This window comes from Urocitellus parryii, chromosome 11 (assembly GCF_045843805.1).
Source record: "Urocitellus parryii isolate mUroPar1 chromosome 11, mUroPar1.hap1, whole genome shotgun sequence".
In the NCBI taxonomy this organism is placed as follows: Eukaryota; Metazoa; Chordata; class Mammalia; order Rodentia; family Sciuridae; genus Urocitellus; species Urocitellus parryii.
In genome coordinates this window covers 30,849,968-30,865,709 of record NC_135541.1, presented here as the reverse complement: position 1 = coordinate 30,865,709, position 15,742 = coordinate 30,849,968, and the positions used below count along the sequence as shown (strand labels likewise).

The 15,742-nt window shown below is 48.3% G+C and overlaps 1 protein-coding gene across 1 annotated transcript; it reads right to left on the bottom strand.

Annotated features, from left to right (window-relative positions):
* Positions 1 to 417: 417 nt before the first annotated feature.
* On the bottom strand, positions 418 to 15,511 carry Cyp4b1 (cytochrome P450 family 4 subfamily B member 1). Its single transcript, XM_026397800.2, has 12 exons — positions 15,266 to 15,511; positions 8,487 to 8,628; positions 8,274 to 8,318; positions 6,905 to 7,032; positions 5,935 to 6,059; positions 5,518 to 5,669; positions 5,266 to 5,372; positions 4,348 to 4,538; positions 2,459 to 2,592; positions 1,626 to 1,690; positions 1,441 to 1,523; positions 418 to 1,020 (listed from the first exon to the last, which is right to left on the bottom strand). Exons 1-12 carry the CDS (start codon positions 15,443 to 15,445, stop codon positions 837 to 839), a joined length of 1,536 nt encoding a protein of 511 aa, XP_026253585.2. The 5' UTR covers positions 15,446 to 15,511; the 3' UTR covers positions 418 to 836.
* Positions 15,512 to 15,742: the final 231 nt, after the last annotated feature.

Here is a 15,742-nt window from a genome sequence, read left to right as displayed (position 1 = left end):
CAAATTGTGTTAAGCTTGGGTGCCACCCAGGGGTCATCATGTGGTTCCCAGTTTGAGGCCCTCCCCAAAAGTCTTTTGCAGCTTCATACCTCACCCATAACTCAACACCTGATTCAACAAGGACTTTCTTTCTCCCAGCAAGTCCCCCTCTAATGCCACTTTGCCACCTTCCCCAGCCTAACCCTGAATGCTTAGAGCACTGTGAGATACCACTGCTGAGAATGGCAGGGATGCCACAGGGATCCATCTCAGGAAGGACAGAGACACCCTGGAGAAACCATCTTCCAATTCCTCAGTGTTCATGGGGTGCGGGGGAGGGGGTGTGCTTTAGAATTATCCATAATTTTTTTCAGTTTTTGTTTATGTGAATTTCTGTTATGTCTGTTATATTCCAACACACACACACACACACACACACACACACAGTTAAACAAAGAAACACATCTCAATGAAGGGACAATGCCCTGAGCCGTCCCTCCATCATGAATCCAGAGGCAGAGCTTCCAATGCAGTCACTGAGGCTGGAATGTATGTTTTGTTACATTTTAGAACAATTGTCAATTATGGGACATAAATTTTCTCTAAGCAAGTAGGTGCTCACCAAGTGTTTGTTGAATGACTGAATCAGCTCTAGAATACATGCATAACAAGCATTTATACATTCATGTTGATGTGGCACTCTCCTCTAGGAAGCTGTCTATGATAGTGCCTCTTCCCCTTCCAAATTAAAAGCCTCCAGAAGCCAGAGAGCCTCAACCACTCCACATCCAACCCAGAAGGCAGTGTCCGGGGAGAGCCCACTGCCAGGGTTATCTGGTTCCTGGTTCTCTGTAGAGCTACTTCCCAGGCCCATGGCCCAGAGACTTCAGGTAGAGATGGATACCATTCTTGGAGCGCAAGACCAGCTGGGGCAACTTGATGGGCAACCGCGAGGGATCCAGAGAGAACTCAAAGCGGTGCAGACAGAGGGCTGTGACCACCTTTATCTCATTCATGGCAAACTGCTGTCCGATGCAGTTCCTACAGTGAACAGCACAAAGAGATTTGCTCCCTGGAGTGTTCAGATTGGTGAAATTCAGGACTCTTAGTAGCCAACAGAAATCAATAACTATTTTTGGTTGTGTAACTGGCTGGTGGATTGATTGATTTGGACTTAAGAAACAGATCTTGGGAGAATGATGAGGAGCCCAGGCTGAGTAGCTTTACACTGGGGATTCTGGTTTGAGGTCTCTCCTGGATGACTCACCCATCCCACCCGCTTCCCTAGGACAGGAATACAATAGTAAGAAAGTTCCCTGGAGTTTACCCTGCATGATGGTACCCACAAACCCAGCATGGTCCCCCCTCATCATGAAGCACTCCATAATGATGCCTCCCCCATGATGTCCTCCACCCCCCTCCACAGCCTTGAGAGCCTGAAGATGCTGGGTCTCTTCCTACCTGGGCCCAGCTGAGAAGGGAATGTAGGCGAAGGGGTGGCGTCCAGTCATATTTTCAGGGGAAAAGCGCAGGGGATCAAAAACCTAAGGGATCAAGCTTTGTTTAAATATCCACCAGGTCCTGGCATAGTATAAGCCCCATACCCTCCCCCACCCAGTCTGACTTCAGGCCCAGAGATGGAGTACCTCAGGGTCAGGCCACACTGTGCTGTTCCTATGGAGGGCATAGATGTGCAGAGAGATCAGGCTGCCTGTAGGTGGAACAGAGGCCTGGTGACAAGGTGTTCCTGGAGCAGCTAGGTCCCCTCCACATAAAGGCTAAATCCTCTACTATCCACTGCCAGTGACGGACAGCTTATGTTCACACTCACTCATCAAAGTACCTTGATCATCATCATGACTGGTTCCTATAGACCCAGCACTGGGCATGGTCCTGACACAGACATTGTGGAAAGAAAGAAAGGAGAAATGAACCCACCCTACCATAAAGTAGGACAGACAGGGTCTTCATATCCTTGCTGCTTTCAATGAACTCTCAGAAAGTTTATTATTCATAAGATTATGTTATCAATAGTAACAGCTACCAATCACTGGTATGTCCTACGTGTTTGGTTGGGTGGAGGTCTGCACACTCTTTACAGCGCCATCATGTATTGCTGTGTATGTTGTACACTGCACAACATCATAGTCTATGTGAATCTTGTCCCCTGAAGTTGTCTAGAACTCAACCTGGGTCTGCACAGTGGTGCTGGAGAGTCCTGATGAACATTGTCTCTTAAATCCTGACAACAACCTTGAAAAGTAGCTATTCTCCTCACCCCTATTTTACATAAGAGGAAATGGAGGCTTAGAGGTAGAGGAACTTATTCATATGTTATGAAGCTGGTTTGACCCAGGGCTCTGAATGCAAAGCCTGAGCTCTTTCCCTTTGGTGCAAAAATTTGACCAATAGTCTAGGAGGTTTCAGAAGAGGATCCAGAGGACTCTGATTCTACTCCCACAAACCCACCCCATCCCACCTGCAGGCAGCGAGCGACCATCCACAAAGTTGACAGGCTTGCTAAGCTGGCGGTACACCTGGGGCACAGGTGGGTAGAGACGGAAGCTCTCCTTGATGCACATAGTCAGGTAGGTCATCTTGCCCAGATCATCCCTGCCAGTAACAGAGGACACTGGGTAATGGGGGGTAGTAGAATCCTGGAAGAAGATAGACCCCAGCCCCAGCTTCCCACCTCACCACCACCATCCATCCAAGAGTCAGAGGGGGCACAAAAGCTCCAAGTGCCCAGCCAGATCAGACACAGTGTGGCCACTCAGCCCCAGCAATCTGGCCCCACTAGCTCCCATCCCCTCCTCATCTTTGCTGCTAGAAGAGGAAGGCACAATACCCTAGAAATGTATGCATCCAGCCATCAAAGACAAGGACAGATCTATGTACGTATCTCAGGACCCCATCAAAGCCCCACAAGGGGCAATTCTGTAGGTTCTGCTAGTTTCCTCTGCAGACTTGGAACAGAAAGGACAGGAGTGTATTTTGATTGAATTAACCAACCGACATTCATGAATTGTTCAATGGGTACAGAATGACAAACTGACAAATGATACACACACCCACACACACACACACACACACACTACACATGCACACTTGGTCACCAGGAAGCCCAGACTCAGATGTGAGGTCTAACTATAACTACTGTGAAATATCTTATTTCAGAGAGCCCCAAACTCCCAAGTTATTTTCCCTCTTATCCCGATTTTTCATTTGTTGTATTGTCTTATTGAATCCGTGTCCTCTAAGTTGCTTCAAGTTCTAAACAGGATGAAGGGAAAGCAGAATGTTTGAACGACCTGCCTCAGGGTATGTTCACGTGGTTGCCCAGCTGAAATCCTCCTTCTAAAGTCAAGGTGAGCCCCACACATTCTGATGCCTCTGTCCTCAATATCCAAGCCTCTCAACCTTATTCCTCCCTCTGTTTTTCTCTAGCTTTTCAGTTATGTGAATTTGTCTCTAAAAACTTCCCAAGAATAGCAACTTGGCTTCTCCTCCTCTTCCCATTTGCCCCACATATACTACCTGGTACCTGGCTGGATACCCTGGAAAGTTCCAATATCCAACCAATAAAAATAAATAATAGAGTTTCTTCCAGGTCTCGGATCCTAGACTTATATATAGGTCAGACCCTTCTAGTGAACCCAAAGTTCCTCCATTGACTGGGCACTTTATGTACCTCTGCTATGTGCCTTTGTCTGTTCAAGAGGCAGTTCAGGAGCCCATAAAGTTGAGGTGCCTGGCAGGACACAAAGGCCTGAGGGGAGGAGGCAGTTGGGGGAGAGGAGACTGTGAGAGATTCCTAGAGATCACACTGCAAAAAGAGTGTGGGGCCAATCAGGTGTCGTGTTCAGGACTTCAGTCTTGAGCCAAGAAACAAGGCGGTACATTTGGAAGTTTTTAAGAGATGGAGTTTGGGAAACAGTTCTTTGTCCTTCACCAGAGGGAAAAGATGTAGGAGTCCGGAGACTGTATACTACCACCCAAAGGCAGGTGACAAAGGCTGACTCTCCCTACCGCTCTAGCCACTTCCTCCTCTTTCTCTCCCAGCCCTCCCTGCTCTGTCCAGGAACCCAGAAGGGTATTCATATTCTACCAGCAGAGAAATTCAATTCATAAATATCAGCCTCTTATCGATAACTTTCTCTGTGTGACACTGAAAAGGCTCCATTTTGGAGAAGTGGGCTGCAGGGTACATACACGCTCAGCCACCCACAAAAGCTATAGCACCAGAAGAAACAGGTCAGTCACCTCACCTCATCTCCAGGCACAGGACAGGATGGCACAGGACAGGATGGGCACAGCCTCTCCCTGGGTTGAGCACAATAGACTGGGCTCACTCTCAACCTTACTCACCACTGGAAGGAGTCCTTGTCCCCTAGGATCTCACGGACCTCCTCTCTACAGCGCTGCTGATGCTCAGGGTATAGGGCCATGCAGTAGAGGAACCAGGAGATGCCACTGGTGGTGGTGTCGTGGCCTTCAAACATGAATGTGTTCACTTCAGCCCGGATGTCTGCTTCTGACAGCCTGAGCCCATTTTCATCCTGGGTTAAGAGGTAATGAGACAGCTCAAAGCACTTGAAGTAGATATTAAGCAGAAATTGAAACAGGAGTTATCAAATGCAGATATGGAGGAGAAAGTGAAAGCTACTTTGCAGACTGGGAACTATGAACTTCCCATCTTATCTTCCAAGCCCAGCCTGGATGCCTCCTACTCCATGAAGCAATCTCCGATCCCTCTGACCAAATGACCTGTGACCTTACCCTAACCCCAACTGTCAACTCTGCTCACTTGACACATGGAATGCCACCTGGCAGGGGAAGATATCTTTGTCAACATCCACCAACTCTACTAGACTGGAAGAACCTGGAGGGCAGGGCCAGGTCTTTCCCATCTCTATACCCTAGTGCAAAAACAGATTCAATGCAGGTGCTCAGTGAGTTTATAGATCAGAGAAATAAAGGACCAAAAGAATAAAGCCTAAATTCTAAGATTCTACAATGCCAAAATTCTTGGGGCTTTTAGAAGTCTAGAAATATCTTCAGGTTTCTACCATGTAACCCAAGCTCTCAGATCTCTGATGCCACAGCCCAGCCAGACACACCCTGAATATCTGCAGCTTTGTTGATATGTGTCATGGGACAAGGAGCAAGTTATATTTTCCAGGTAAAAAGGTAAGGAGTACTTAACAGCCTCTTCTGCTGGATAGCTGGCCCTAGGCAGAAGATCCCTCTGTGACCAGCTCTCAGTGGGGACAACTACATACTCACTTGTGCTTCCAAGAGAATATCCAGGAAGTCCAGGTGCTTCCTTTTATGAATCTTCTCCTGCTCCTTCTCATCCTTCAGGGCTTCCTTCCGCTTCCTGATGACCTGGTCTGGGCGAGGAGCACAGGTTGTGCTGTGCCTGGGAACCCATCCTCTGCCCAAAAGGGAACTGAGATCCTATAATAGGAAGCATGCAGAGGGGCTGGGAGGAAGAACCCAGGTTTCCTAGGAGTGGGCCCTGCAGGGAAGACCCACCTGTATGATCATGGGCAATCTTGCAGGCCTGCAGGAAGCGGCGGCCATGTGGGGTGAACCAGTAAATGAAGTCGTTGTGGTACTGGAAGGACTCGATGCGCTGCTGTACCAGTAGTGTGAGGTCACTAACTGCCAAGTAGTAGTTGTTGTCCCTGCACAGCAGAGGGTGCACGGAGGGCAGAGCCTGAGCAGCTCCCTTCCAAGCATCTGGCCCAAGCACAGCACCTCCTACTCTTGCCCTCCATTACCCTTAACCCTCCTCTCTAAAGCAAGCACCAGCAAGGCCTGGCTCATCCCAACAGGGCAATAGGACAGGACACAATCTGTTCTTCAGTCTGGGCCCAGGAGCCCTGCCAAATCTCCCCTCTGAGCTGGCCTGGGATAGGAATTAGACCTATCCTCAAAGTGTCTGCTGACCTTTGGCACAGGCCTTTCTCTCCTTTTCCAAAGGTGCATTTCATGAGTGTATCCAGTGCCATGTGGCCCACATCACAGAAGATGTCAAAGCTCTTATCCCCAAGAGCCTTTTTCTCCCATTTGTCCTGGAACCCAGAAATGGGAGAGAATGTGGGGGTCAGCTGGGATGGATGCCCCTCTCTCCCCTTCAGGACTTATAGCCTCCCTTCTGCCACCAAGCTCCCCTCTATGTGCACTCCCAGTCCCTGCCCTGCCCTGCGTGCTGCTGGATTATGGGGTTTGGCAGCCTCTGGGCATCAGGTCCATAATGCAGGACCAGGAGGCAGATCTTGCATAGTTTACAGATACTTTCTCCCAATCAGGGCAGCCTATGAGGGAACAGGTATGCCGAAAGGTGGCGAGCTCTCCAGCACACTTGCAGCACACCTGTGCACATCAAGCCTTCAGTAATGCTGGAGTTGAGTTTCCTACAAAGGAAAAGACTAGCCCTGGTAGCCTCTAGGAATTCTCCAGCCCTGAGACCCTAATCTGACTTGATATCCTCTTAGAGATAAGTTGTAGCCACATCAGTGATAGGAACTGTGATGAGCAGAGAATGAAAAGGAGACACTTTAGATGTGAAGGGCTTTCCTGATACTCTCAAATACAGGCAGCCCTCAACTCTGCTCCAATAAGGCTTTTATTGATGCCTCCAAGAGCCTTTTGGTCTGACAAGAAAGAGGGCTGGATCTCCTGATGGAGACAAAACCAGGGCTACCTGGACCCTGGGAGTTTTAGCACCTAGCCAGCAGTGTCATGCAACAGGAGGGCAGCAGAGCAGGGCATTGGTATTGCAGGCAGAAGGTAGACTCAGGGACTTAGAGGATCTCCCAGCTACAGAGCAACACCTTCCCTCCCCCAGGGCAAAATGAGGGTACAGGGGGCTAGCCCATCAGCCCACAGCTCCAGGAGCCTGCCACGGGGACCTCACCAGCATGGCATGTGCGCTTTCAGCAAACACAGCCACGTAAGGCTTCAGCACATCATAATGGAAGCCAGGTGTGAGCAGCTTGCGGTGCTGGAACCACTTGGGCCCATGAAGAACCAGCAGGCCTTTCCCTGAGAAGAGATTAAAGATGGAAGGCTGGTGAATTCAGGCAATCCTGCTCCAAACCTAGCACCCTGGGATCAAGCACTCCCCATTTCCCATCCCCAGCCTGAAACCCTCTAGGGTGGGCCACTAAAAGACATGGTATTACCCTCTGTACCCCCACCAACTAGGCACACAGAGGCAGAAGAAGTTCTTGATGGAGTAAGCTTCTTCTTCAGGGCAAGATGGCCCAGCTTTTGCCCCTCAGCAGCATTTACAAAACCGGGACTCATAGAACACCCAGCTCACACAAAGGAGATTTGGCCCCCTAGGGACAGCCAGGCAGGAGGGAAGCTGGCTGGGCCTTGGCTCTCAGCTGCTGGGACTGTGGCCACAGCTTCAAGACCTGGGGGACAAGCTGCCATGTCTGTGTTTTGTGGCCTCAGGTGGAACCTTATCCTCCTTCCCCCCGCCCCCCACCACACACACATACCCAGCCATGGAAATGCATTCCTATCTTCAAAACTGCATCTCATTTTCCTAAGCCTTTTGTCTTTTCTTTTTATCCTCCCTTTGATAGTTAAAAATAGAGTAATAATCACTGAAATCCGCAAAAAAAAAAAAAAAAAGACTTCCCTATGTTACTGTGAGTCGATAGTGTTGAGACTGTTTTCTTCCTCTTGCCCTGCTCTTCTCAGCTCCAGGAAGGTGCTGATGGTAAGTAAAAAGACTTTGGAGAAGCATATGGCCTTGGTTCAAGAACACTCAATGTCTCCCACCTAATCTCAACATCAACCCACAGTCCTCGTGCTGATAACAAAGGTAACCAACCCTCCCTGCCGAGCCTCATCTCCGAATTGAGGTCTGCTTTCCAGTCACGCAGAGCTCTTAGCCTCTGGTGACACCAGCCATGGTCCTACTAGTATAACTTTCCTCTGGACCTTGCCCCAGAGAGCACTACCTACTAAAATGTCCTATAGAGCAACTCTAGAGCCACTTTCATCATGCCCACACATATCCCAGAGCCCTACCCCTGCCTGGAAAGGAAGCAATATGGCAGGCCCAATAAAGGAGGTCCTGGCCCCACTTCCCTGCCAGCCAAGAGCTTTCCTGCTCCTCCCACTGAGCAGCTGAGCCAGAACAGACACGTTGGGGGCTGCCCTGTCCAACTGATAGGATCAATGACTCAGTGAGGCAGACAGAGCCAGATCCTGGCCACCCAGCACAAAGGGTGAGAAAGGAAAGGAAGGGAAGGCAGGTGCTCACTCACCAGTCCACTGGAGAAGGAAATCGTACACATCCGGGGCCTTAGGGTCTGCAGTAGAAATAGAAGTCGGTCAAGCAGGGATGGGGGTTCCCAGAGGAGGCTCACTGATGAATGGGGTTGGGACCTTCACCATCCTCTTCCCAGACTTAGGACAGATGCCCAGGCTCTGAGCCCTCTGCTTTCAGAAAGCCCCACCCTCTCCTTGAGGTACCTTACCCCCACGGCTATACACAGCTTTGGCATAGTCAGGTTCATAGATGTTCAGGAAGCCAACGAACTGTCCAAACCAGAGTTGGTGGGCATAAGGGAACTGGTGGGTCCAGGATACCACCGTTTCCAGGAAGTCTGTCTGCTTAGCCTGAAATGGTAATAGAAGGTCAGGAACCTAGCGTCACTAGCCAGGCCCTAGGTCGCTAGGCAGAGAAGAGAGGAGGCAGCCCACGCGGCTGGGGGCTCTCTCCTCATTCCTCTGCACACTCTGTCCTCAACAGCTGGATGCAGTGCCTCCTCCAGCCCCTCAGCCACTGCCTGAAGTCCAGGGATCCTTGTCTGATCCAAGTCACCACCTCCACAGATCCTGAGGATTGGGCCTATTTTGGTCACCAGCCATCAACTGTGCCTTCTCTGGGGTTCCTCTCCTCCCATGGCCCCTGATTTGGTGTATTCTCCCCCAGAGGTTCATCCCTCAGGATCCTGAGTTCAACCCAAGATGGTTGTAAGAGCTCTCATCACCCTCGAGCACACATTGCCTAAAAGCACAGAGTGAGGGAAAGGTGAGCTACTGGAGACCTAAACTGACTAAATTGTGTGCATGTACAAATACATAACAATGAGTCATCCCACTATTATATATAATTACAATGCCAATAAAAATATTTTGTATATATATATTATATATACATATATAATATATATTCAATCAAATAAAACCCGTCAAAGTGATAAAAATCATCTTTACCTACAATTAAGAGGGAAAATTCTAGTTTGCCTTTCAAGCTCTTATTCCTAGAAGTATTCCTTTTCCTCGTGTCTCTTATTTTTCCATCCACCCTCCTAGGTTTTCCTTATCAACTTTCTGATCACCAGGGCCACTTCCTTTTTCCCCATTCTCCCAGGTCCAGGAAGCCAAATTGGATATGGCAGATAAAGGCTTAAGTCACAGAAAAGCCAGACTCATAGTATCCCAGCACTGAAAAGAGCCTATGGCTGATCTGGTTCATCTGCACCCCATTTCCCTCCTTATCAACCATGCTTGTGTCCTTCAGCATCCCTGCCACAGATAGGAGACCCTGACCTCATGCTGACCCTGACTTCAAGTCACAGTCAACTTGCCGTAGACCCCCTGTGCCACCGATTGCCCCAGGAACCTAGGTGGAGTGAGGACAGCTCCCAGCATTTTGCACCAAACCTGCATCTGCAGCCCCTCCAAGAGTTCTGGGATGTCTTCCTTCTGGGGCACATATGGCTGCTGGCCAGTTCTTCTCGGTTATACAACAGTTGCATCAGACTTGTCCTCAGATTCCCTGAGCTAAGACATTTACTCGTAACTCTGGGACAGTTTGTTTTTCTCCAGAAGGAAGGAAGCAGGGGGAAATCAGGATATGGAGATAATTCACTGAACCTAGCTCCCCAGCCCCACCCACCTCATCCTCTCATTTGCACTCCTTGTTGACCCTATAAGGAATGAACAATAGGAGGGACTGGGAAAAGCAAGCATTAGTTATCCCTCCCTGCTCTACTCCTCAACAGTCTGAATAGGTTTTGCTCCAAGAATCAGATCAGAAGAGGACATCAATATTGCCTAGTCAAACTATGACCTCTTTTTATAGGTGGAAACAGCCCAAAGTCCAAAGGGAATTGATGTGGGAAAGGTCCCACAAAAGTCAGAGTCAAATAAGAATCATGACTGAGGCTCTTCCTGCTGTCTTTCTTGTTAATAAGACTTCTTTAGGCCACCAGACAGTTGTCCTGAAGCTTAGCTGGCCAGTGTCCAAAGAAAAAACTACCTGCTTCTCCAATCTACTGTAGCCACAGCGCTCCCAGGTTCTCTCTTGAGAACCAAAATAAATCTGTTCACAAAATGGTGAGGACATTAAAAAAAAAAAAAACAGTCAGGAGGGGAGAAAACAGAGATTTCCTCTTCCCCAGCAAGTTGCAACCTTCTGAATACAGGTCATGTTGATCTCAGACTCTAAATATCACAAGTTGCCTGGCCTCAGACCTCCACCCTGTGAGTATCTCTACGTGTGAGAGCTCAGATACCTTTAGTGACAGGAAACTTACTGCTTTTCAATGCAACCATATTCGGGACTAACAAAATTCTTAAAAAGACTTCTTAGTCACTGGACTGAAAGTCACCTGCCTGGAGCCTTTCCCATGTGTCTCTGCTCTACTCTCTGGAACTACTTAGAGCCATGTTTTGGATGAATGAATAAAACCCTTGGTGACTTTATTCAGGGGAGCAAAGCCATTCACACACAGGCTGAGCAGCAATGGCAGCATCCCCTGGGATTATTAAGCATCTTTTGGGTCCCTTAATCTCCTGTTGTCTTAGGTGGTTTTTTTGTTTGTCTGTTTGTTTGGTGATGCTGGAAACTGAACCCAGGGCCTTGGGCATTGGAGGCAGGCACTCTACCAACTGAGCTATATCCCCAGCCCATCTTAGGTGTTCAGAAGTCTCTACATGATATCCTCCAGGACCCTCAAACCCAGCATTTTCAAGTGCACACACACATTTATACATGTTTTCCCCAAAAATCTGTACCTAGCCCCATCCCATGGAATGGAACCACTACCCATCTCAATGCTAGCCAGGAATATGAAATATGATTTCTTTCCATGGTTGATAGTGATAGCAAGGTCCCTGCTATCCTGTGGAATCTGGCCCTCCTCACTGCAGGCTCTACAAGTGACTTTTACAGTGGAATTGGCAAAACAGAGCTAATAAAACCACATGAAGCAGCTCCAGGGAGGAATCTCCCAACATGAAATTCTCCAAATCCAGTACCCAAGGGTCCCACACCCTAACATGGATATGTGCTGCCAGCCCTGAGCCTCTTCTTCCTGGGCCTCAGATCCATGCATATTTGAATTTGACAGAAATTCATTCCTCTGGTTACAGTCCTCCAAATCCCATCCATGTGGCTCAATGGATCCTTTTCTAACTAATATTGCCAAATCCCACTGTGATTGAGATGGATGGATACCTCAATTTAACAAAGCTCCAAGGGCAATCTTTGTCCCCTTTTCCTAGTGGTAAAGGGGACTTCACTGATACCTTCACATCTGTGGCAGAGGCCTTGATGCCCCTCTCCTTTGCCCACCGTGCCCAGACCTGGCCTATTCTACCCCTCATTCCGCTCCATTCCACTAACTGCCTCCTCAGCATCTGTCTAGATTATCTCCACCTAACCTTCCTGGCTCCCAATTTGCCCTGCACCTGACCTTCCTATCCACCATTTTCCCACCACCCTGGCCCCTCGCCTCCTATTTGCCTTCCACCCTGGCCTCTCGGCCTCCTGTTTGGTCTCTGTCAATCTATGCACCACAGCTTTGTAATTTTTCTCAAACACAACTCCAACCTCAGTCATTCCCTTGCTTCAATGGCGCTAATGTTTGTTCTTGGGGGAAAAAAAAAACATAGCCTCTTGGCCTGACCACAAGTATGTACACGACCTGCCTCTGCCCCCACTTGTCTCATACGCTCTACTATGTCCTTGCTCTCACCTTCCAGAAATACTGAGCTACTGACACAGGCACATACTATAATTCAAAAATTAAATTAATAATCCCAGTGATTCAGTAGGCTGAGGCAGGATCACAAGTTCAAAACTAACCTCAGCAACTTAGTGAGACCTTATTTCAAAATTAAAAGGGCTGTGAATGTGGCTTAGTTGTTGAGAGCTTCTGGGTTCAGTCCCCAGTACAAAAAAAAATCAAATTAATGTCCTAAACTCACAGTGCTCTTTCCAGCATCTATGCCTATACCCAGGTAGCCTCTTCTGTCTTTCCTTCTGCATTTCCATGAACTTCTGACTCCAGACCTTGTAAGAGTCACCTCAATATCACCTCCCTGGACCTATTCTGACTCCCAAGCTGAGAGGTCCCTTCTCTCATCCTTAGGTTCCATAAAAATGTGCTGTGTTATCCATCTCTCCCTCAGATCCAGTTCCTTTAGTCTTCACCCTCCCATCTCAGCATAGGATCAGACGTGGAGTTGTTGGTCAAATGTTTGTTGCTCGGGAAAAGAAAGACCAAAGACTGGATTTATTTGGAAGGAAAAAGGAGGACAAAGGAAGCAAATATCTTGGGGTGTTTTGCATCAAAAAATCCCTCTACAATAATTTTACAGTAGACATCTATCTGCTATCTTAGCAGCTTGCTAAGACTCCATACTGTATTCCTTTTGATATTCTTCTAACTCCAACACAGCAAGTTGAAGGTGATAACTTCATTTTATCAAGAAGAAAATGGAAGCATAGAGTGGGGAGTGATTTACCCAATAGGGCACAGCAAGGGCCATTGTCAGTGTTTGCTGAATAAAATGAGCCAGTGTCTTCACTAACCCATCCAGGGTCTATTTAAAGGACTATTCCAGTGATGGGCAGGGCCAGGGGCAAGGTCTCAGGGACCTCAGGGGATTACCTGCCCTTGGACTGGAAACAGGCATGCTCCCCTCCACACATGCACACATTTGATTTGTCAGCTCCTCCCAGAAATCCCAAAGGTAGATCCACAATTAACACCTAATACGTGCAAAGTCTTCCTTAAGCCCCAGAGCAGAATAAGAGGCACTCTACAATAGGAACTGACCTATCCCAACAAGACACATTCTAAGAACTGAGTAGGATAAAAGGTAGACACTCCAGGGCCTCATGATTGGAGACCAAAAAGGGAGAAGCCCATCCTGATGGACAACTCCATACCCGACACCCTTCAACCACCAATCCTCTTCCTTCCCTTCCCACTCCCATCTGCACCAAGTCTAGGAATCAAACTTGCAGTTACTTTTTATGGATCAATCATGTCCTGATTTAAAATGCAGGAGTACAGGGCCCAGCCTTAACTCAATTTCTGAGCCATTGTATGGATTTAGGCAAATATTTTTCCCCCTCTGAATCTCAACTTCCTCATCTTTACACTAGGGAAACTAATCCTCCCCCCTGCCCACCCTCCCTATTTCTCAGGTTCAGGTGTGGATCCAAACAACATCAGAGGTGCCAAGCACTGAAGGCGCACAGTGGTTCTATGCCTTCCATGGTTCCCCAGGAAACCTTTCTAATGTTTAGGAGCAACCACCCGTTTGATCTTTACATGCCGTTCCTAGTGTCAAGCAAAAGCCCTTTAGGTGGTTGTTTTGGAGATGGAGAAGCCAGGCCTGGGCTCTTTTTCAGTCCTCCTCACACTCCCAAGTTTCAGGAGAGGGGGAGGTTAGGAGAGAAGAGGACAGTCAGCTCTGGCACAGAGTTCTAAAGAGGACAAGATCCCTGTCCTGGGGAAACCCGCTATGAGAGCAAACCTAATTCTGATGGAAGCAGGGAGAATTGGGGATGGAAGGGGAATTGAAAGTCTCCCTAAATGTCTCTCATATTCACTTCATGAGGGTAAGACCTCAACCTTCTCATAACCCTCCTTCCATACTTGGCAAAGATTCTGCCAGGCCCTCCTGACCCCTCCATGTATCATCTCTATCACTCTCTCTCTCTCTCTCTCTCTCTCTCTCTCTCTCTCTCTCTCTCTCTTGCCTCTTCAAATACTCCTCACTACTTTCCAATATTCCCTGTTGTTTCATTTGATGATGGCTGGTCTGTGCCAGGCATTGTGCCGAACCTTGAGATCCCAGGGATGAATCAGAACAGATCTCTATCCTCCAGAGGTCACAGACTGAAGGGAAAGATGGGAAATTACTGAGACAAAAAAGAATGGACCTAATGTGGAATACTGGGGAGGCACTTCACCCAGGGCTCCGGTGTCTGCTTTCCCCTCTAGATAGTAATTTCCATGAGAGCCTGGGCAGGGTCTGGTTTTCTCCCCAACCCACATTTATTTTTTTCCCTAGTTGTCCCCAGGATGCACATAAGTTACTAGGCTATCTCCAAAAGACTATCTAGAGGCAAGAATAAGCCTTGAGGTCAAGCTCATTTCTGGAGTCAGTAGTAGAAGAGAGGCAATTCCCTAAATAGAAGATGAGGAAAGAGGATTTAAGAGGTAAAAGGAAAAAAATATGTCCCTGAGCCCTAATCTCTGGCATCTACACCTGGGCTCCCAAACTTGGCTGCAGATTAAATCACTTCTGGAGGTTTTTAAACACAGATTCCTGGTCCCGATCTGACAAATTAGAATCTCCAGGTGCTGGAAACCCACAAATCTGCTTCTCCCAGTGATTCCACTTCCCTGCCTTGTGTTTAGAAATGTCTGATCTAGATCCTCATGACAGAAAACATTCCTAAAAGTGGGTACTAAGATGGTCCCCACCACACCGCAATAATGAGAGGATGAGCCAGGATCTAAACCCATGAAGATGCCATGCCTCCTCCGTGTCCCATCACCAAAATTTAGACCCTCTGGGAGGTCTCATGGCATTGCTTATCTCTGCCTCTTTCATTTTCTGCCTTAGAAATGGAAATCTTTATGCTGCATAGAGCAAAGAGGATAACGATGACGCTCTAAACCTGACAGCCTAGTTCTAGGGTACTGTCAGGGGCTTTGGTTCCTTTCCTATGCCATCCCCGAGCCTTTGGTACAGCCTTGTCTGAACCTTGAGCCTCACAATGGTGGAAGGAGTCTGTAACCTGAGATGTTCCCAATGTGAAGTGCTCATTCCTTCTGAAGCCACCTTCAAAGGCATGAATGAGGAAGCAGTCCCAGTAGGAAAACTGAACAGAAATCACTCCCCTTGCCTAAGCTGAAGGTCTCCCACCCCAGCCCCCTAGGGGATTAGGCCTGATTCTCTGAAGAAAGGGAGCTGCCTCCTTTCTCTACCCCTCCCCACATACCTGAAGAGCATGCCCAAAGAGCCAATGGGTGGGGGGCACTGAGAAGCTTTCCATAGCCCTGGCCAACTTCTGCCTCCGCAGCAGCAGGCGAAGGAGCTTGAGGAACACGATGACCAAGATCCCTCCAGACACCCATAGGCTCAGTCGGGAGAAGCTCAGGGACAGAAAGCTGGGCACCATGATTACAGTTGCAGCACCCAGGTCCAGCCTGCCTCCAGTTGCTTCTGGGTTCTCTTTTATTCTGGATCCAGGCATCCAGCCAGTTCCCACCCCCAGCCACACCCTGCAGCCAACAGTAGTCCAGATTGGGCTGAGTGCCAAAGGGTGGAGACAACAATCTCAAAAGTCGTGAACAACAGAAGAGAATACCTAGCTGACTCCTCCCAAAACTTGACTGAAGAGAAACTAGGTAGTAGGCTCAAAAAAAAAAAAAACAACAGGCAATGGGCATCCCATCTTGCAGGAGCAAACAGAAGG